Here is a 23,611-nt window from a genome sequence, read left to right on the forward strand (position 1 = left end):
CTCCAGGTGAGATATTGGCAGTCCATGAGCAGCAGCTCTCCTTAGACATTTTGTAAGAGAACATTTCTGCATTTAGCAGATTTCCCATTGACTCACAGCATTCTTGTCCTTTGTCTGGAACACATGCCTCATGGCTGTTGGCCCTAGTCCCCCTTCCCCCCCACAGCTGGGGAGTGAACTTAGGATTCTATCACTGAGCTATATCCTCAGCCCCAGCTCTATTCTATTTCTGTGATTACTGTGATAATGCCAAAGACAATGGGGACATAAATGGGGGTAGGGTGGGGTGGTAGAGGCCCCACCCATGGGGCTTAGTGCCTGGACCAGAGGTTCTCAAGAATGTTGGTACTGTATACCCAGGGACCTCAGGGTCAAAAATGAGGCAGGGCAGATGCTGCCTCAGGGGCTTTTGGAGACCTGGGAGTAGTGCAGGTAAGGCTGCAGGAGGGTGACCATTTTGTGAGGCCTGACCCCCTCTCCTGCTGTTCACCTCATCCTTCCAAGGCCATTCTTTCTAGAGTACCCACAGAAGATGAGGATGACAAGAATGGGCCATTAGGCACTGTGTTCATGGCTTTGTTTCAGTGAGGACAAAGCTGTTGGACAGGGCTATTTGCCATTTGGCATCAGCAAGAACCATGCCTATCATCAGGCCACAGGTGCCAGGTATTTGGGAGGTCACCAGAGATATCGTCATATGGACAATGTGGTTCATGAAAGAAATAGCAAGCCTCATAAAGACAGTGAGAACTCCATGCTCTTTGGATAGCTGATGATCCTCAAAGGCCTTTGAGCATCAGTTTTCACATGACTGGGTCAAGGCTGGAGTGAGAGGTCCACCTTCGGTCTTTTGAGTATTTCAAGAAGGGAGTGCCCAGGTCATGTGCGTTGGTACAGTGACCAAATGCTGATGCGCTGGTCCTTGGATCCCGCAGCCAATAAGCCATCAGCAGCAAAGGCCACACAGTGGACAGAAGCACTGTGGAAGGCCAACACAGCCAGTGGTTTCATTGTTCTCCAGTGAAATATGCGGATGCGATGGTCCCAACCTGCAGTAGCCAGGATCTTGCGATCTGGCCGGATCATGACATCAGCAATCCCAGGATTGGTGAGTTCATGAGTGTGGCACACCTGTAACAGAGAGGGTGGTGGGGAGAAACGTTAGGCTGTTCCTAAGCCTGTGTTAGACCTGACCATGAATATCCTGCTGTCCTATCCCATAACTGGAACCAGGAGATAGCCATGGGTTCCCTGATAGCTATGTGCTTCCTGTGGTTGAGCTCCTCCTCCTTGTCTTCTTCCTCACAAACTCTTTGCTCTCTGCCAAACCCTTGGCCATGATGGGAGACTTCAGATATCCCTCAGGTTAGCCTGAAACCCCGCAGAGTTGCTTCTTCTCTGGACCTGCTCTGACTCCCACGCTCATCAGCAAGGAGCCCTTGGGTCAGTAGACAGGGAATTTCCAGCCCTCAGCAGAGAGCTCAACACAACTTGTCCTAGGATCCCTCATAATGGGGAATATACTGTACCCTAAGTAAGAGGCAACATTTCTAACTTGACTGCACCCATGAAGTCAGTATTTTTCCTGGCCACTACCTCAAAGCGCAAGGGGAATAAGGAACACAAATTTCATCTTCAGAAACACTAAGAGTAAAGTCAAACACTGAAACATGGAAGGGGTTGGAGAGCTGACAAGAGTAGGAACCAACAGGGTGCAGATAGGGTCCTGTGGTTTCAATATGCTCCCCACCCCCAAAATTCATGTGTTGGAAAAATTAATCCTCAATTCTTATGATGATGGTATTTGGAGGTGGAACTCTTGGGAGTAAATAGGATTAGATGAGTTCATGAGGATGGGGCATTTGTGATGGTATTAGTGCTTTTATAAGAAAAAAAAATTTGAGCTAGCACACTTGCTCTGTCTCACCATGGGATGCCTTCTGCCATGGCATCATGAAGCAAGAAGGCCCTCACCCAATACTGGCACTATACTCTTGGATTTTCTAACTTCCAGAACTGTGGCTGCTGTTATTTATAAATTATCTAGTCTCAGGTATTTTAGTATAGCAACAGAAAATGGAGCAAGACACAGAATGAAGGAGACAACACCGGAGGTGGCAAGAAAAGCTGTACAGTAGTGCTGCTCACTGGGCTGTGGGTGAAACCTAGTCTCTGGTTGGTTCTGAGAAATGGGCAGGAGGGCACTGGGCAAAATAAGGAATTACATAGGTTCTTTCTACCTGCATGAAGTTGTCAGAATATAGTGCCCCCATGCTCAGTGCTGGGCAAATGGGACGCCTCCTGCTTAACCCCTCCCTGACACATGCCTCCAGAAGTGAGTAAGGAATCAAAGCTGCCTTCATGGTCACAATATGCTGTGGTTTAAGTATATTTAAGTATGTGCTCACTAAAGGTTTCTGTGTTGCAAGTCTGGTCTTCAGTGTGGTGATGATGGTATGAAATCTTTAAGAGTTGGGGCCTAATGGAAGATCCTTAGCTCAGTTGGGGATGTGCCCTTGTAAGGAATTTTGGAACCCCAGCCTCTCTGGCTTCCTGCCTGCTGATGTAATCTATTCCTTTACACATGGTCCCATCCTGATATGATACCATCCACCACTGGGCCCTGCTGAGGACAAACCTTTGGGTCAACCAACCAATCTTGGACTTTGAACCTCCAGAACTTTAAATAAGCGTCTTTATAAAGTTGGCCTGCTTCAGGTATTTGGTCGTAATGAATGAAAAACTATTACACAGCATTCTTGGTTATGTAGAACTGTACCATGCATTGCAAGGTATCTGGCATCTCTGTTCCCACACTTAATGACAAAGGCACTTTGCCAACACTGTGATACCTAATGATAGTGATTTTTTTCCACTAATTGATTCTCTGTGTGTGGCCTGGCCATGGGTACCAAGAAGTCTTTGTATCAGCCTTTCTTCTTCTTCATTTTATTTTTATGTGGTGCTGAGGATTGAACCCAGTGCCTCACGCACGCTACCACTTGAGCCACATCCCCAGCCCTTTTGCCTTTTTTTCTTAAGAGCCTCCTAATAGGGCCATATGATCTTCAGTTGGAAATCACCATTTCTACAAAGATAGCACAAAGAAAAAAGAGGAGAGAAACGGGAAAAACAAATGACAGGATTTATCAAAGGCTATGGAAAGGGTCACAAAGCAATTTAGCCATAAATTAACAAAATAAAACTTCATGAATTAAATTACCTCTACAAATTACTTCTATAAAACAAGCAAAATACAGAGGAGATTAGAAATGGCAGAGATCAAAAAATAAATGGAAGAAAAAACTCAAAGAAATGAAAGGGAAGCAGAAACAGGAGTAGACCCTGAAAAAAGACAGGAAGAACATGGAGGGCAGGAAGGATAAAAAGTGAGAAAAATTAGGAAAATAAAAAGTTCAAATGAATAGGAGAGAATACAGGAGGGTAATGAGAGATGAGATATTGGGACTCACTGATTTAGAAAAGCAATATTAATTTCTTGAAATTGAAGTATTACAATTTAAGTCCAAAGAAAGATTATATAGCAATCAACATTAAGATATGCTCTAGCCAGGTGTGGTGGTACACGTTTTAATCTCAGTGGCTCAGGAGGCAGAAGCAGGAGGATCACAAGTTCAAAGCTAGTCTCAGCAACTTAGAAAGGCACTAAGCCACTCAGTGAGACCTTGTCTCTAAATAAAATATAAAGAAGGGCTGGGGATGTGGCTCAGTGGTTAAGTACCTCTAGGTTCAATCCCTGGTACCAAAAAAAGAAAAAAAAAAAGAAAGAAAGAAAAGATATGTTCTAGTAAAATACTAGATCTAATAGCTACTAAAGTTTTTTGGTAGTCAGGTAAAAAGATTATGAAGATAAAGTGTAGGCTGTCCTCAGAATGTTCTATGGCTATATCTGTGCCAATAGACAGTGGAGTGATGCTCATAGGGGCTGAGAAAGGAAGTGTGGTCCAAAAATTTTATATCCAGCCAAACTGTCACTCAACTCTTAAAAACAATAGATACACATTTTTGAACATGTAAGAACTCAAAAGAATATTGCTCCCATAAGCTCTTCTGGAAGAACAAGATTAACTTCACTCTTATAAAAGATAACTGGAGGACTACAGCAAATGGTCTGGCAGACAGTGCTAAGTCTGCTTACCTGTAGGATTAAGTCTAAAACATGGGGATTATGGTTATAGAACTGGTTATGTAATAAACAGAAATATGGAAGGGGGTAATGAGAGGATGTGGGTTAAGTTCACTTGATTTGCTCATTGTTTGTCATATGCAGTCAAAGACATAATAGTCAACCTCCCACTTGAGAGATTATCTGACATTCCACCATAAATAATGAAAAAAAATCAGCATTATTTCCTTCTTTTCCACCTGACACGAACCACCTTATTTTCCTAGTATTTGCTCTATATATTTACATAAGATAATAAAAATTCAAATATACTCAACAGTTTTATGGTCAGATTCCAAAGGTAAATGCAGATCTCTGCTATGTATGAGACTCCAAAGGAGTGACTGGCAGATATACTGGGAAAATGAAAACAAGAAAAAAGGGAGCCCATTTAGTAATAGAAAAAATTTAAATTTAGAGCCAAAGCACTAAGATCATCTATGACACTTAAACAATGATAAAAAGTACGATTCACAATGAAGAACTATGACTGGCAAATAAATAGGCTTATCCTTCATAAAGCAAGGACATAGAAAAGTGGTTATGATACAGTAACTGATACCAGACTAGTCATCTCACTGTAAACAACCATGAAAGTGAACAAAACACACACCGTAACTGTTTACAGACAGACAACAGGCAGAGGAGGTCAGCTGATGAGCAAGCCTCAGTGTTCTTTGCCAAGGGACAATGTTCTGACCACAAATTCCAGGTAGAACACAGCAGTCATGTTGGGAAAGCTAGAGGGCTGAAATTTGAGGGAATGAGGTAGCAAAATGGGAGCTGGGTGTTTTGAGGGTGCTGTGGACTGTGGGGGTTCCTTACAAGTCCTTGAGTCCTTGTTCAAGGACCGGGCTATGCATGGTTCAATGCATACTATGTGGAACTTAACAGAGTGTGGTGGCTACAGGATTAAATGGGATTGGGACCAGCTGAGATGCCAGAATGTCCTCACTTCAGGAATAAGGATCCCACCTAGACATACTGTAACAATGGTAGAAACAAAGCCCTGTCTGAAGGAGAGGTAGGTTTGGGAGTTGAGTTCTATCACACTAAAGGAACTTGGGAATAACTTTTCCATAAACCTGCCCTAATAAAGCACAAAACCAAGCATACACAAGTTCAAGGTGAGCAACAATAACTGAAGAGCCTACTAGAAAAAAAGGTAAATATTCTTGAGAGCAAAAAACAGACTTTGGAGTCTCTATAATGTATTATTTATATCAGGCACACAAACAAAAAATTACTAGACATGCAAAGAAATAGGAAATAAGACCCACAGTCAAGCTGGCTGGGGAGAACCAACCAGTTAACAGAAACTGATCCCCAAATGGTACAGATAGTGAACATAATAAAGACTAGAAAGAAGCTATTTAAATTTTTTTTTAGTTAAGGAAATTGCATTCAAATAATTACAAAAATTATCTGGGTGAGTTAGCAGATAGGAACTATCAGTAAAAGAATAGAAATTATATTAAAAAAGAGAAATAAAGAATTGAACATCTCAATAACTCAAATAAAATATTTATAGAACAAACAGCAGATTGGGAATTATTAGGAAATGATTTTCTATAAAGTTAGTGAACTACACAGCAGATCAATAGACATTATCCAATCTGAAGAACAGAAAAGATAAAAGGAAACAAACAGACCTCGGGGATCAATGAGACAATGTCGAACTGTCTAATTTATTGAAGTCCCAGGAAGTTGAAAAAAAAGGAAAGGGTGGAGAAAAAATATTTAAAGAAATAATGGCCAGTAATTTACCAATTTTAGAGAAAAACATCAATTTATAGGTCAAAAGCTCGGCAAAACCTACACAAAAGTAAATGATAAGTCAAATTACTGAAAATCAATGATAAAAAAGAAAATCTTGGGCACAGCCAAGAAATATCAGACACATTGTATACTTGGCAATGAAAAGAAGATATCAGCATTTCTTATTAGAAACAGTGAACCAGAGATGGGCATGGTAGTACATGCCTGTAATCCTAGTGACTCAGGAGGCTGAGGCAGGAGGATTACCAAGTTTGAGGCCAGCCTCAGCAATTTAGCAAGACCTTGTATAAAATAAAAAATTAACAAAAGGGCCCAGTGGTAGGTGCTCCAGAGTTCAATACCCAGACCCAGTTCTGCAATAACAAAACAAAACAAAAAACTAGTTAAATTTTTTTGCCAGCAGAACTGCACTACATTTCTTGGCTGTTCTTCCAGTTAAAGGAATTTAATTTTATAGGAGGAACACTACAAAATAAGAAAAATTTCTTGTTTTCTTAAACTACAGATGACTTAAAATTAATATTGTGAAGTGGAGTTTCTGATATGTGCAGCAGTCAAATATATAGCAATAGCAGCAATAAGGACTGGGGAGTGGATATATGGAATGGTACTAATATATGATTATTACATTTATGAGGTGAGATGTGGACAACACTGTCTACACAGACTTTGATAAGGATGAATATTTTTAACTCATGGGTAATCACACAGGAAAAAAAATACAAGAGATATAGCTAAGATGCCAAGACAGAAAATGAAGCTAAATACTAAAAATAAAATGTAGTCATATGCCACCTGATGATCTTTTGGCCAATGATGGACTGACCAACATATTATGAAGACACATGCCATGGAGACTAGGTTATACAGGTACAGGTAGGCTGTACCATCTAGGTTTGTCAAAGCATACCCTACAATGTTCAAACAATGATGAAAATGTTCAACAATGTATTTCTCAGAATGTAGCCCATGATGCACAACTCTATTTCATTAACATTTAAAAAGGCAGGAAAAGCACACAAGAAGGGTCAAAAACAGAAGAAGTAGAAAACAAATATCAAAGACGGACTTACTTCCAGATGTTTCAATAGCTACATTAAATGCAAATACATTGAATGCTCCTATTAGAAGGCATAGATTGTCAGAAACAATCAAAATGCAAGAATTAACAAGTACATGCTGTCTACAAAAGATATTTTTTTTAAATATGAAGAGATCAGTTGGGTGTGGTGGCGCAGGCCTGTAAGCCCACTGGCTTGGGAGGCTGAGATAGGAGGTTCATGAGTTCAAAGCCAGCTTCAGCAAAAGTGAAGAACTAAGCAACTCAGTGAGACTCTGTCTCTAATTTTAACCCTCAAAATAGGGCTGGGGAGGGGCTCAGTGGTTGAGTGCCCCTGAGTTCAATCCCCAGTACCCCACCCCTACCCCCAAAAAAGAAGAGATCAAGTTGGGCATGATGATGCATGCCTGTAATCTCAGTGACTGAGGCACAAGGATTGCAAGTTTAAGGCCAGCCTCAGAAACTTAGGGAGACTATTTCAAAATAAAAAATAAAAAGGGCTGGGGATGTAGTGATAAAGCGTCCCTTGGTTCAATCCCCAGTACCAAAACAAATAAATAAAATATGAAGAGATCAAAATAGGTTGAAAATAGAAGCATGGAAAAAGTTGCAAGGAAAAAACCTAAGAAAACTGATGTTAAGGTAACTTTAAGACATAGAATATGATAAGCAATAAAGAAGGACATTTTAGGCCTAGTGATATAACTCAGAATAGATCGCTTACCTAGCATATATGAAGGCCTGGGTTCAATCCTCAGCAACATGCATATACACAAAAGGACATTTCATAATGAACAAAGGGTCAAGGGAAGAGGTAATAATCTGAAGTGCTTATATCCCTAACAAAAGCTTTAATGATCATGAAGCAAAACTAGCAGAACTGAAGGGAGAAAAAGGCATGTTCGCAATCGAAATCAGAGATGTTAAGACCTCTCCTTCAGGAATTGGTAGGAAATCAGAGATGTTAAGACCTCTCCTTCAGGAATTGGTAGAAAAATAGACCGAAAAAAAAAAAAATCGGTAAGGATGCTGAAGACTTGAACTACAGACTGCCTGGAGTGACCTAACTCATGCTGACAGAAGACTCCACCCAACAACTGCAGAACACCCGTCCTTTCTAAAAACATGTGGTCTACTCCCCAAGACACACCATGTGCTGGACCAAAAAATAGCTTCCATAAATTTCTAAACATTGAAATTGTACAGGATAACATTCACTGACAACAGAATTAAACTAGATTAAAAATATCTATAAAATCAACAAATATTTGGAAATTAACTAATATACTTCTAAGAAACATATGGATCAAAGAAGAAATCTCAAGGGAAAAAGAGAAAATATTTGGAACTAGATTAAAACAAAGATACAATATGTCAAAATCTGTGGGACAGGCCGATAGTGGAAGGTTACTGGGCTGGGAGATGACTTTTCAACAGCCTAGCAGAAGCAGAATGCTGAAATATGGGCCCAATGGCCAACTTTCCAGAATATCATCTCTGGGCACCATCCATACCCAAGTGCACAAACCCAGAGGCCACCAGCACTGGCTACCAACAAGCCTCAACAAAAGATGGCTTTCTTGGCTTATGGGAGGAGGGTCTGAAATGGAAGAATGTCCTGGGCAACTTCACAGTTCAAAAGGCAGTCACTTAGCTCAGTAAGACACATCTGTATCTGAAGGGCCAGGAAGAATGAAGGGAAAAGGATCAAAAACTCCAGAATTGATAAAAGGAAGTGGTAACCAAAAGAAACTCAGCCTGAGCCATACTAATTAGTACATACAAATGGGCTTTTGGGCAAAAGTCCTTTCTGGAAATAATGAGGGTGACTAAAAACAGGACCAATTAACCAGGAAGATTATCATTTTAAACTTGCGTGTTCCTAAGGTAGCTTCCAAATGCACAGAACAAAAATGGACAGGAACTCAGGGAAAAGTAACAAGATGGGCACAGCATGAAGTCTACCTTCAGGGTCCCTCAACCTTGCCCATAGCCAGGCCTCTGTGCCTGATCCAGTGTTTACATGTGCAGCTGTGTGTCTAACAGCACAAGGAACTTTCTTTTTAAGCACATATGGAATACTTATGCAAACTGGACGGGCCCTTCGAATTTCAAAGAACTGATATCATTCAGACCTTGTTCTCTGACCACAATGTAATTAAGTTAGAATTTGAAAACTAAAAGATAACTGGAGTTGGGGGGAAAATCAAACAAAACATTTGGAATCGTAAAAACCCTCTAATCAGCTCAGCAGCCAGAAAACAAATAAAAACAGGTTTGCCTATAAGTGAGGGATGATGAAGATGATGACATCTCATGTTATAGGATGCAGCTAGAGGGTCATCCAGTGGGAACACACAGGTAAACGAAGACTGTGAACTGACGAGTTACATACCCAATTTAAGTTAGAGTGACAGGGCAAACCTAGAGAATACAGAAAAAAGAAAGAGACAAATAGAAACAGAAATAATGAATTAAAAAAAATGCAGACTTTCAAGATCAACAAAGATTGTAATCTCAGTGACTCAGGAGGCTGAAGCAGGAGGATTCCAAGTTTGTGGCCAGCCTCAGAAACTTAAAAATATCAAGCAACCCTGAGTTTAATCCTGTGTGTGTGTGTGTGTGTGAGACAGAGAGAGACAGAGACAGACAGGGGGAGATGATTAATCAAAAATAAAAAGGCACAGTACTGTGAATATGGCAAAAATGTACATATTCATTACGAACAACTACAAAATGGTCATTAGGAAAATACCTTGAAGATTTTTAGTCCTATAGACACATTCCTAGAAAAAATGCAAACTTCCCTTAAAATTAGAAAGCCAAAATAAATCTACAAAAATTGAACCATTTTGGCTGAGGATATAGATCAGTTGGTAGAGTGCTTGCCTCCCATTCACAAGACCCTGGGTTTGACTCCTAGCACTATAAAAGAAAGAAAGAAAAAAAAATTGAACCATCTCTACAGAGAAAATACCTGCCATAGTGGTAATCAGAACCAGATTGACCATGGCCATTCAAGCAGATTTCAGTCTGGGGTATATCTCAGAGGTAGAGCACTTGCCAACCACAAATGAAGCCCTGGGTTCCACCCCCAGCACTGGAAACAAAATAAAACAACAATGAAGCAGATTCTTCCTGCCCAGAGCTATTCATCAATCAGACTAAAGAGGGGTTGCTTGCCTCCCAAATTTTAGGGCTTCTTGTCCTTCTACACCATTCACAGCATTAGGTGAGGGAAAGAGAGCAGGTACTGGCCAATCCAAGGCCCTGAACATCTCCAGCTGAGCACAGCAGAGTGAGAAGACAACACGCTAAATATTAGGTTATTTTAGGACTTCCTGTTATGTTGCATAGAATAGGATGGTCTCAAATTCCTGGGTTCAGTAGGCTAGTCTCAAATTCCTGGGTTCAAGAAATCTTCTTGCCTTAGCTTCCTGAGAAGCTGGGACTACAAATGTGTTCCACCACACTTGACTTTATTTGGTTGCTATTAAAAAACAAACAAAAGTTTTGAACAACAAAACTCACTAAATTACGATTCTGGGAAAAAAGCCCTACCAGTCTTAGAGATGTAGTAAACACATTGGGTAAAATCCAGCACCTATTCATGATTCAGATTCTTCCCCCACAAGAAGGAATCTCACCTGATGAAAACCTCTCAATAACTTGCTGCAAACACAGCCTCCTTGTTAATCCAGCCTAGTCTGGGATGTCATTGCCCACACATGAGGCAAGTTCTGGGTTCTACATACAACCAGCACCTCAACTGCTTATCCTCCAATCACCTTGTCACTTTTTCTGTTATCTCATGGCCAAGGACCCTATCAGCCCAACCTCCTCTCTTTCAGTCATCTCTCCAGTGCCTGAGTCCACCTATTTATGGATCTGCCAATGTCCCCAGTGTCCACCAGCCCTGACCACCCCTCATGGGCTCACCCTTCTCTGGCTGTCTATCTCAGCCAGCATTATCCCTGTGTCCAGGACACTTCACTTGCCTTCTGTTGATCTCATCATTAGGAAAATACCTTGAAGATTTTTAATCCTATAGAAAAATTCCTATAGACAAAGTCCTATAGATAGAACTCTAGCTTTAGGGAACCTGTGTGCTTCCTGCTTATGCTTGCATACAAGCGACTGAACAGGTTTTCAACTCTATAACCATAAGCCCAGATGGGTCCTCAGTGTGCAAAGTGCCCAGCTGCTGGGCTGTACCCTCCCCTCTACACGGCCCCTTTATCCCCACTTGGCTCTACATACAAGCTGCCTTCAGGAGCATTACCATGACCCAGCTGATGGCCCATGCTGGACAGGACCATGAGGCAGTGTAGGTGTTTGTGGGATGTACTTGCCTATGTCTGCAGGCACAGAAGTCCTTTCCTTGACTTCCAAGGACCAGAACACTGTTGGCCCAGGGAACACTGGAAGCTAGGAACCAGGACAAAAGACTGACTTGATATCATCTTGTTCTTTTCTCTCCTGTGAACTCTCCCCTGGTAGAGAAGGGATCTCTGGATAACAAGCAGTGAGCCTGGATAGGAACACTTACTCAGGGACTCAAGGTCACTTCCTTGCTATTCCCTCTTTCTACAAATTTCCCAACTGTGTGAAGTTTTTCTGGGAGAAAAGTGCTGCTTTTAAATATGTCCCCTGTTGCTCCAGGTCAAGCATAAGGGTTCAACAGAGCCCTGGACTGTGGTCTTCACAGGCAGGGCAGTGGGCAGCCTAACACTAGCTTTCTCATGCTTCCACACCAGTGATTTCACCTGTGAGGGGCTAAAATATCCAGCTTCTGCCAAGGGACTTGGCTGTACTGAGCAACTAGCTGAGCAGTCACTGTTCTCAGGGAGAGAAGTGACTCTACACCTACCATAGCCACTCCTGGAAATGGGTGATGACATTAAGGCAGAGAGCCTGGCAAGAGGACAGAGTTCCTGGTAGACAATGAGGGAGACAAGAAGTCTGTGCAGAGACCTAAAGGGGAAAAAGGTCAGCACCTGTCCTGGGGGTTGTGTTCCCAAGGATGAAGAGGACCTGGCTCCAAGGGAATGCAAAAACACTGGCCAGAGGTCTGTGCCCTCATACTTGTCTCCTGTTACAATAGGCACAGAAACTCTGGATGCACGGGCATCTGGCCCTGGACCCTGCAGTCTCATTCCTGGTTGTCATAGGTAGCTCTGCTACTGCCATTTAAAGGGAAGCTCCTGGCAGAGCCAAGGAAAGGAAGGGGAGCAGCTACCACTGTGGTGCAGCCAGAATGTTCACTGAGTATAGTATGGGGACAGCACAGCCCAGGGCTGACTGGGGTTGAGAAGCCTGATTATTACTTAAAGACTTAAAAATACTAAAAATACTACTAGCTGTAAATCAGTCCCTGCTTCAAGGCTGTGGGCCCTGCCCCAATATGGGAGGAAGGAGCAGGGCCTGCATACCACCTGTTTTCGACGACAGCCAAGCCCAAACCTGATGGCTCATGGGAAAGCCACTTGGGTAAGGCAGGCCCACAGCTCTAGTGTCACCAAATGTCTCCAAGACAAGCCCTGGGTATCATCCTGAGCAAATAGTCTCTTGGTCACCACAGCAGCCCCTGACCAGGCCATGGCCTGGGGCAGGGCCTTCTAGAAAGGATCTCGGGCCACCAGTGGCTCTTATAGCACATGACCTCAGGTGCCAGGAATGCACAGCATGGCTGCCATCTGGTTCTGATTACCCGTGTTCTGAGGTTTCCTCATCCACGTCTGCTCCCAGCACCGGCCTGGGAGAGATTGATTTGGGCTCATTAGAGGTTTTAACAGAAAGACATAGGAAAGGCACATCTGTGGCATGTAGGTCTTGGGCCAAGGCAAGCAGCCATGTTATATAGCACCATGGCATAGGTGAGAATGCTTTTGGATGCTGAGGGCATGAATCACCTCACTTACTTCCAGGTTATCAAGGCAGCTCTCAGATGGCTTGCATCCTTAAAACACCCAAGAATGCTTCCTCCCCAGAGGTCTGGTGTTTACGGAAACTAAAATTTTCAGGGTCTATGGGACCTGCACTGGACATGCCATCAGGTAAAGCATGGAATATCTGCCTTTACCCTCTCCATGGGGCTATTCCCTCCCCTCCCAGGACCTCTTTCAGCAGCAGGAGCAGTTGGTGCTCAATGGGGGCGGGAGGGGTTGGGGAACTCTCCTCTTCCTTTGATGTGGGAGGCTGAGCCAGACCTGCCCAGGGCCTACCATCACCCCAATCACTTTAATTCCTGGTTTCCCTTCTGCTTTAACTTTTCAATTCATTAATTCCTGCTTCCCCCTTCTGCTTTAACTTTTCAATTCATTAGTAGAGTAAAAGTTCATCTCTGGACTGGAATGTACCCCATAAATTTAAATCTTAAGTTCGAGCAGCTGTTTCCCAAACATGCCAAGAGAGACCAAGTAGACCTGGGCCAGAACAACCCCTTCACAGAGTACCGGGTACAGGGAAGCCTAGGTGGGGAGCCACAGAGATCTTGGAGAAGCTGCCTGGTCTTCAGCTCTTTACAAAGTCAGGCTGATGAGGGTTAAATCACCGGGGGATGAACACCGGAACCCATAAGGGGTGGCACTGATGAGTCTCCCCATCAGGTTTGAGGAAAAGGAGGGAAAGGTATGAGGAGACCTTCCCTGCCCCCATGCCTACCTTGTAGCAGCTCAGAACATGCAGATCCAGCACCCAGAGTGGCTCAGCCTTCAATTTGTACAAATGACCTTTAGCATTATGGCTTTCACACCTGATCACAACCCAGGTCCATGATTCTGAGACCTTGGAGATACTTCTTTCTGGGTGAGGCATGAGAAGCTCTGCCCTCACAGCAGTGCCTCTGAGGGCCTCTCTGGGACACTGATGGACTAACAGAGGGACAAATAGAATACCTTACTCTGAGTTCACTGTGCGCCTGTCACAGGCTGGTCCCCCAGAAAAAAGGTGGTACCCAGAGGGTATGAACCTATACTCTGAGTATGATATGTGCCTGCCTTACCTGTAGGCCCCATACTGCCATCTCTCACACTTCTGTACTGGGGTCTAATTGGGCATGATCATGCAGGGCTCTGTTCAGATATTGCTTAGCAGGGATGCTAGGCCAGCCTTATACCAAGGCAGTGGGCACAACCTTATGGGTGCTTCTGCTAGCCCCTCACTCTGGCTCTAAACTCCATTCTTCCAATGGGGCAGTCCAAGGTCTTCCCATGCTTGACTTCAGTACCTGTCCCTAGGCTGCTGCTATCTTGTCCTTTTAGCTTTGTTCCATGTCAGTCTCCTTGTACAACACTCTTTCCCCACCCAATAACCTCTGCCCTTGCTATCCTTACTTGGTCCCTTTTCCATAAGTCTTTATGATGATGCCCCTAGTTGCATTCCAGGTTTGATGGTACCACAGGGGCCTGAATGCTGTTCAGCACCATCTGCACCCCTACTTTTACTCAGGGTCCACCCCTGGTCCATGTGCCTCAGTTCTGTGCCAGTGTCTGTCTACTCAGGGATGAGTCCAATGGGCCAAAGGTGAGCTCCTTCCCCCTGGCAGCAGGGTCTGGGCTGGGAAATGCTGAGGTTGTTGAGATAGGCCTCCCTGTCTTAGGAAGGGTCTTGGCAATGTCCTCTTTGTACACTCCTGTAGTGTGTGGGAAGCCTGGAATACCACACACCACAGATGAGGGCAGGCATGGGTCCTGTCTTTGGTGTTGTGGGTCCAAAAGCCCCAATGGGGCTGAGAGCTGGGCCTGCTGTGGCTTCTGCTACCAGTCACCCTGAGGGACACACAACTCCCACCTGGCACCCTTCCACATCAGACCTTTTTCACAGGGCTGTTTCCAAAGTTTCTACTTGCTGGTGGAGGCCAAGTTTGTCTTCTGAGGCTCCTGGTGAATGGAGTTCTTTGCCCACCCCCAGAACCAGTATGTACCCAGGCCAAGGCAGGGCCTGTGGCCTGTGGCTCCTCAGAAGACCTGCACCATAGAAAGGTCTGAGCATGTCTCATATACCCCCACCTTAACCCAAACTCTCCCATCCCAAATGGGGGAAAGCACACAAGCCAGGCCACCCTGTGCTGGGCACTGTGGCCATTGGTCCAAGCTTGGACAACAGGCAATCCTCAAGTCACACCAACTGGAACAGCCTATGAGACATCATGAGGAGATTTCCAGCAACCCCCACTCAGATCTGAGGCCTCATGGCCTGTTTCCTGCTACCCATGAGCAACAACCTCCCTAGAGTTAGGTTATAGACCACCATTGGGGCCATGGTTCTGTGGAGCATTCCAGAGTTTGGTTTTTGATTTTTTTTTTTTTTTTTGATTAATCAGTTCCTTACTGACAAAATTCCTCTGAGTTTTCACAAAGGGGTTGGTTCTGCCTGGACTCTACGTGCCTTTCTCTAGATGGACAAGACGTGACGGCTGTTAACTTGAGATCTAGGAGAAACCCAAACCATGTGAACGGCTGGCCCACGCCCACACCCCTTTCCCCTGTGCCAGCAGCGGACAGGCCCTCCTGCACTACCTCCAAGTGATTAATTAGCTAGGGATCTGCAGCAGCTCCTCTTCATGCCTAAATATTGTTTCAGCCTATCAGACTGTTAGTGCAGAGCAGGATAAATGAGGTCCAGGGCCGGCACACTGACCTGTAGGGCCTGCTGCCCATCCAGGCTCCAGACAGCCAGCGCCTTTCCTGCAGAGCCTGAGATGCCTCTGGTCTTCTGGGAGTCGAAGTCAAGGCCCATGACTGGCTCCCCATGGCAGGCAATGCGGCTGCACACCTTCCGCTCTGAGATGTCCCACAGGGCCACTGATCCGTCCTCATAGCCGACCAGAAGGAGAGGGCGGGGGCCAGGGTTAGCCTGCAGGGAACAACAGAGTGGTCAGCTCCCTGAAGTCCCCTACTTTCAGTGAGTTACAGGAAGACAGGGATCCAGAGACAGGTTACCTCTCATGCTGGGCCCAGAGGTGGGGTAAACCAGCCTGGGAGTAGTTTCCTATGCTCTCATGATACTCCTGAGGCTTTGCACCCTTTGTGTTCTCCTGTATACCTTGTATACCTGAGTACCTTGATGACTACTACAACCAATATGGGTCTTAGCAGGGCCATTGCTAAGCACCTGAGGGGCTGGAGGGCAAATCCCTGAGTATACCAGCCAAGCCCCTAAGGCCTCACAGGGCCATGCTGCTTCTTACCAGCTGCCAGCATTTCATCTTGCCTAAGGGGTCCATCTGGGCATTTGCAAATGCCTTGAGACTGATGGGGACCTATCTAACTGCCTCCACTTCTCAGGCCAGAGGATCAAGGACCCCCTTGCTAGGGTTGGTCACCTGTCTATAACCACCAGCCATGAAGATTGCAAACTCCATCTAATTGAAAAACGAACTTTCTGTGCTTTGTCAACGTGGCTGCGGAAGCCCCCGCCCCTGGAAGTCTGGTGTGAGCAGGCTCTAGCAGTCTTTGCTATCATGATGAATGAGGATGAGGGTCAGAGGGCTCTGCGCCCTGGGCGGATGCCTCGTTTATTTAGCCTCTGAAACAACTACAGAAGAAGAGCACTGCAGGATTCCAAGTCACCCTGGGGGATGCAGCCATCAGTACTAGCTAAAAGCAGTTAACCAAAAGAAAACTTGGATGGTTGGGCAAGGAGGCCTGGGTTACTGGAGTGGACACTACACCCTCAAACATTACAAAGACCATAGCTCTCATTAGTATCATAAGAGACAGGCACAGTGGAGCATGCTGTAGTCACAACTACTTCAGAGCTTTAGGTAGGAGGATAACTTTTGAGTCTAGGAGTTCAAGATCAGTGTGGGCAATAGAGCAAGACTATCTCAAAGAAAAAAAAAAGCTGGGGGTGAGAAGCTAAGGCTGCGGATATGTTTTATGGGAACTGGAGAAGCTAGGCCTGGGGCCACTGGAGGGATGGCTGCAGGGCTGTAGCAGGAACAGGAAGGGCAAAATCACCCCAGGCTTGTACGTAGATATGGCGAACCTGCCAAGGCCAGAGCTAGTCTAGAGGCAACCTCCATATGTCCCCAGAAATGGCTTGTATACAGACTGCATCCTGATGGTAATTCAAACACACACACACACACACACACACACACACACACACACACAAACAAACAAACAAAAAACAGGGAGAAAGGAGGATTCTAGAAGGAGGTACTGGCAGCTCTGTGTCTTCCTGAGCAATTCCCTTTAGGCATCATCTAGAGTCACGTCCTACTCCCCTGCCAAGCCCACCCTGTGCCCTTCAGCTCAATCCTGAGAGGCAGGTCTGCCTAGGGTCTCTGGATGCACAGATCCCCATGTGCTGGCCCTGTCTCCACTGGACAGAAGCCCTAGAGGTGCTGCTGTGCTGTTCCTGTAGTTTCATCACAGGGAAGAGTTTCATACTGGTGCTTTTCAGATCACTTGCTTGGAAATGATTTGTGCAGACTCATGTCATTCCTCTCGCAGATATGGACATAGAGTGTGCCAAAGTAGAAACACTCTCTGTACTACAAGTCTGTGTAGGCCATCAAGCCTTTACCAGATGTGCTTCCCTGGGCCAACAGCTTTGTATGTATCTAGGTCAGTGTCAGGACCAGGTGGGAGAAGCCTGGAACTCTGCATCCAACCAAGAACACACACCCTGCTAACAGCTGAGGTAATGTATACTGCCCCAGAAGCCATTCTAAAGAACTTGCATAGGGTCACTTGGATCTACTCCCCTAGGGTAGTGCTTTATGGTGGTATCTACTCCCAATTTTAGAGTCTTAGCCAAGCCTCCCACTCTCCCTCCTTCATAGGATACTCTCCTTCTGTGTCTTATGAGCTGAAACTGGTCCAAGGGTTTATCTTTATCGCTGACATTGGTTCTGGCCAGTCTCTGAGTAAAGGCTGTGGCTCCTGAGGGCTAAGCACAACTTAATTCAGAGGCTAGGTATGATAATCCACCTGTCATGGTTCCATGACAAATTAAGAACCAGCCTGGTCTGGAGAGAGTTGCCCTATAGTTTTGGTCCCTCCCAGCCACTACTACTAGTCCAGCACCTGGCCATCTAGCTCTCTGCTATGCCCCAGGTTTCTACAGCCTCCCAGTATCAGACACCATGGATCAGATAGGCTATCATGGTAGGGGAACCCCTGGTGGCCACACTCTTGGTGCTGCTGGGCCCTTTCAGGGATAAGAGGCTGTAGTCTTCTGATCTACTTATCTCTGGCTCCTCCCCTCACCCCCAACTAAGATCTGGAGCTAAGAATTCATTCTGTAGTCCTGTCCCTATGTGGCCTAGGGATTATAGCAGGCCAGAGTCCCATGGGGAGCCCCCAACTCTCTGTTTCCCAACTCAGGTGGGTCCAGCTGGAGTGGGCCAGAGAGTAGGGAATTGGGAAGTCCTTGCTCTGAGGTTGGTGCCAATGATACTGCCTCCAGCCTGATTTGGATCCTGACCTTTTATGCAGTAATAAACAATGTAGGTCAGTTGCTTTGAGAAACAAAATAATAGACCTCAATGTTTCAGGAAAAAAATATCCAGTCTAGTCACTCTGCCACACTAAGGTTAATAAGTTTATAACCCAGATCTTTAGGTTTGGGTAGAAAAAGAGGAACATTCCAAGTTACTTTTTTCAGCTGAATACTTAATGTTGGATCCATATCACCAGCAAAACCGTGATTTGTCCTTCTGTCAACTATATTAATTACCTTAACAAGTTTGTACATCCCTTTCTACACATATTTTTCTGTTGGAATTTTTGGATGATTGTGCAATGACCCACATTTCTCAGGGAGTGGAATAGAAGTACAGCTGCAGGTGACCTGCCCCCCAGGTCCTACGAGCATCATGGTCACTGCCTGTGGCATTTAGGGGTGTGTGTGTGGAGTGAGGGGGTGTTTGTCCTTCCAGGAAAGTACCAATGAGCCTACAAAGGAACCCTGTGTGGACACATTAAGTGCAATGACCTAGGCTCTATTTAATACCTAGGGCATGGTTGCAATTGTGACAGCATGAGGCCCTTTACTTCATCATTTCATGAGACTTATAAGCCTCTCAGAAGCCCCCACATCCTCAAATTCCCTAGGGGCTTCTCTCCAAGAGGCTCTAGCAGCAGAGGGAACACCCAGGATCAGCTTTTTGAAAATCTTGAATTCCAACTTTGACCTTCTCAGTCAAGAAACTGCAGATGGCACCAGATGCAAGATAGGCCAGCAATCTTTCTGCTTAGGTGGGTGGACAGAAATACCTGGGACAGGGTCTCTGGGAGTGCCTACCCCAGTGGTTCCTGTGTGGTAATTAGATACTTCCAAACTACAGAGGCCCATCTCATCTAACACTTAGAAATTTCTGAGTTCAAAGAAGCAGCAGGCACAAGGCAGGAATTGCTTCTCCCTGACCATGGACAGGGTTGTTCTTAGCACCCAGACTAGGAAGATGACCTGAGGTTTATCAATTGTTCCTGAGATAGGTGTTGCTCAATAATCTGCCCACCATGGGTTCTGCAATGTCAAAGAAGTTTCTGGGGTTCTTTGCAAATGAACACATTAGAATGAACACATCTACTCTGCTACTGTAGACACCAGTGACCCCAGGAGGGGAAACACTGGGCCAGTAATGACCTGGGCGGATCACTAGGAAAGAGGCTTCATCTCCAGAAGGGCTGCCTGGGGGAGGACCCATCCCAGGCCCCACTGAAAACTAGGGCCCCAGTTTTTGCTAACAACATCAGGAGAGGCCTCCTAACTCTAACTAGAAAATTAAACTGAGAAGAAATGGCTGTGGGTCAGAAATTCCCAGGGGGCTGCAGTCAAAGTGTTAAGAAGCCCACTCCTACCTCTAAGAGAAGCACAAGAATTAATTCCAAGCATAATGAGGGCCATGAGGGGTTGCCAAAGTTAGTCAGTATTTTCTCTTTTGGCCTCAGCAAAGCCTGGGACCAAGGTGCCAAGGAGAAGGGCTTGAATCCCCATTGAGTGGCAGCTGACACTTCTGTCCCCTCCTTACCATCACCAGCAGGAGGTTACCCTGAAGGGTGAGCCCAACTGGGCCTGCAGAGGATAAGCACCAAAGCCAGGGCTCTCTGAGAAATTTGCAGGAGCCCTTTGGAATTAGAATCAGCAGCAACTGGGAGTGTGGGGGTGTAAGGGTAGGAGCACAGGTCTGGCCAGGGACACTGGGGCTGTGGTAGCAGGTACACATGTTCTCTGAAGGGGATACTGTCCAATTGGTTTGACAACAAATCAAATCCTGAATGGGGCATGACTCACAGTCTGGCGGGTGTGGCAGCAGGGCGTGGCTGGTGAACATTTGCCTTACCTGCCACAGCCTCAGGCACATGGGCATGCCTGGCTTGGCATCTGCCTCCGGCTTCAGGGTGCACACTGACGTCTTGGATGGCATCTCCAGAATCTGAACCTGACAGTAAAAAAACAAGTTGATTTGGGCCAATGCCAAGTTGAGTTTGTGCTATACAAACAAGAGACTTTTAAGGCGATTAACCAAAGCTGCTGCGAGTTTCTGTCTGCCCCCCTCCCCATGGGGACCTGGAAGCTGAGTCTCCTAATTAGGCTGCACAGGCTCGTGGGCTTGGGTGCTGCCAGGGCTATTGTGAAACAAATGCTTGCATCATTCCTGAGTGACCAGCCCATCACCGACTGATGGCTGCCTCTGGCTCTCCTGATTCTGCCATCTAGGCAGAACAGACCTAACTCATTTGGCCCTGACTTACCTTGGCCATTCTCCTTCCTGTTTGTCTTCCTTTCTTGGCATAGGTTTTATACAAAAAACACTTAAAACCAACTCAGACACATCAAGTAGTACAATGACTTGCATAGGACCTGGGACCCACCAGCAGCCTACAAAACAAGCATGATGTGCAGTGCCTAGGGAAAGTCCATTTGGATCCTGGCTTTCTAGTCCCCCTGTACCAGCCTGCGCAGATGCCAGGCCCTCCTAAAACTGGGTTTGGAGACATACCTTGTGGCCAATATAGTCCAGTCTCATGTGCTGGCCTGTCAACCTGAGTGGACTGCCTATCTGACCAGACAGGATAGGCCCTACCCAACTCTCTCCCTAGAGGACAGCCAAAGCCACAATAAGACTTGGGCTCTGGAGCATCAATGGCCAGAATCAGGTCACTAGTTGTCCTGTGTCCCTGCATATTTGAGCTTCCTCAGGGGGACAGGGCAGCACTCCTCTGAACTCAGAGGAGTAGGGGGTTCCCTCAAGACACAATGTAGCGCAGGGCTGGCCAAATGTTCCTCCTGCCTTGTGTTTGTTGTCAAGTAGTTCTTTAGCAAGTCAGGCCTACCTGTGCCTTCTGCCATCACTCTGCAAATTAGGGGGTCTCTGCTGGCCCTGAACTTCCCTAGGTACTAGTGAGAGTGTATCTCTATCAATAAAGTAGCAATCACACTGATATTCAGCCACCCTGGAAACAAAGGCCAGCCAACACAAGTATCTTCTGGTTTGCACATGAGGAATATAAGGTCCAGAGAGGTTGGGGTGTCAACTGGACAGAACTTATACCTACTGATTCAGCCTCCCAGGCTGGGTTGGAGGACAATGTCTGAAGGTTCAGTGCCCATGCAAGTGAGAGCTGTGCTGCTTTCACCAACCCATCCAGGACAAGGGGCCTGGGTCCCTAAGTCTGAATTCTAGTTCTACCATGAATGTGCTGGGGTGGGGCCATGTCCAGGGTAGTCTCTGGGCAGGGAAGAGTACTGAGCAGCCTGGGTCTTCGGCTAGAGTTCTGCCAATGCATCCACCAATGGCAGGCTGAGCTGTGGTGCTCTCTGGGCAGGGTGCTCTCATCAAGGTCCCCATAGTGGCTCAGCCTCAGCTTTTTTTTTTTTTTTGCAGAATCAGCCAGTCACTGTGTGAGGAGCTATAGGTACAGGGTGTGGCTTGTAGAGAACAGCCAGTAGGCAAGGGCTAGAACTGCAACCCAAGTATAGTGGGAAGGAGCAGCTGCCACAAAACACGCATGTACCAGGTGGGGGGTGCTGAAGGAGGCAGAAATTTGCACAGCCCACATCCATATGTTGTTAAAGGAGGATCTGTTCCCATCTGCAGGCTCAAGAAGACCCCTCTGGTTGCAGTAAAGGGTAAGGGTAAGGGGACTCAAGTAGGCCAGAGGGAAGGTATGAGTCATATAGCAAGTCTATTCTCTGTCAAGGGGAAAGGAGAAGGTGAAAATTAAGGCAGTCCTGAGAGCCTGAGCTGAACACTGTGGGAGAGACGATGGAGGAGTGGTGGTACCATAACCCACTACTTGTGTGCAAGAGAGCAGAGAGCTCAGGGCCTGAGCATATAAAGCAGGCCTACATCTACCTCGTCTGAGTACCCCAGCCCAGGCCTCTGTGGGGTTGAAGGAGGAGTTCCTGCCCTGTGTTCAAAGCCTCCTACAGAAACCAAGAACTTTCCATCTGGCACCCAACTGCAACTTTTGTTTTCAGAAGGAAAAATGTTGAGTTGGGGCAAGTGTGGCCACCCAGATGGCCAAGCAGGGCAGGAGCACGCTCCCCAGGAATTGTCTGGGCACAGGCCAGCAATACTTTTCAAGGGGCTAGTCCAGGCAGATTCCAGGTGGGAATGTGGAAAACAAACCATTTTCCCAGGATGTGCATGGTCCCCAGACCGTTGCTCCTGAAAAATACCACCTGCACTGGGAGAACCAGGAGCCAGAAAGCTGGTTAAAACCGTACAGGGATATATAGCGTCCAGGGAGAAAGATGGCAGGCTGACTTTGTGCTGGCCAGTGGCTTAGGGGTGGCTGAGATGGACACATAGGATGGCCAACAGTACCACTCTGAAAAAGAGCTCTCACACACATCAGGATGGCATTATGTGAGTGTGTGGCTCAGAAGGAGCTGGCACTGACTGTTTCCACTGTCCAGGGGGAAGCATGCCCCTCCTTCTCACATTAATAAAACTTTTAACAGGTTTTTGGCAAATTGGCAAGAAAAGTGTATGTAGCTCCTAATTGGTAATTTAAATGCAATCATGAACAAATAAATGCCTGTTGCTATCTCATTATTTATGAACTGGATCTACTTGAAGACAAAATGAATTTTCTTGGGTGAGGGCCAAGTCTAACTGACTACATGGGACTTGATCTGCCAGCACCAGCAGGAGCCGCCCTGCCCAGCACTATAGGCCCTAAAGGCTCACAGGCCCACAGGAAGACAGGGTGATAGACAAAAGTCCCCTTCTTTTCCTCACTTACCCTCTGGGCCCTGGAGCAATTGTGCTGCACACTTACCAGGCCAAATGATCTCCACTTTCCCTTCATCTCCCCGGGAAGCTGGGCCTATAGCCCTACCTTCCTCCTTTATACTACCCTCCACCCTGGCTTCTTGCTCTCGGCCCCTCCTCATGTCATGGGCACCCCTTCCCTTGGTGAACTCTGCTTTCTCTGATCCTGGGGGCTTGAATACCACTATTCAGCTGATCATTCCCACATAACCAATGCCTCTGGTCACTCTGGCCTAAGAACAATCTGACCATGACCCCTCTGCTCCCAATGAACCCCATCTTCCTATTTACCTGTAGCCCTGCAATTATGATTGCTGCTCTAATGCCCTACTTCTGACTTCACCAGGGC

The 23,611-nt window shown here is 46.0% G+C and overlaps 1 protein-coding gene across 1 annotated transcript in view; it reads right to left on the reverse strand.

The window, feature by feature from the left end:
• Positions 1–543: 543 nt before the first annotated feature.
• Positions 544–23,611, reverse strand: part of Gnb1l (G protein subunit beta 1 like) — a 67,722-nt gene continuing 44,654 nt past the window's right edge. Inside the window, exons 5-7 of the mRNA XM_026401759.1 lie at positions 20,323–20,421; positions 15,666–15,881; positions 544–1,131 (exon numbers count right to left, since the gene is read on the reverse strand). Coding sequence (XP_026257544.1) covers positions 880–1,131; positions 15,666–15,881; positions 20,323–20,421 — 567 coding nt within the window. The 3' untranslated portion in view covers positions 544–879. The remainder of the gene's footprint in view (positions 1,132–15,665; positions 15,882–20,322; positions 20,422–23,611) is intronic.

This window comes from Urocitellus parryii, chromosome 3 (assembly GCF_045843805.1).
Source record: "Urocitellus parryii isolate mUroPar1 chromosome 3, mUroPar1.hap1, whole genome shotgun sequence".
In the NCBI taxonomy this organism is placed as follows: Eukaryota; Metazoa; Chordata; class Mammalia; order Rodentia; family Sciuridae; genus Urocitellus; species Urocitellus parryii.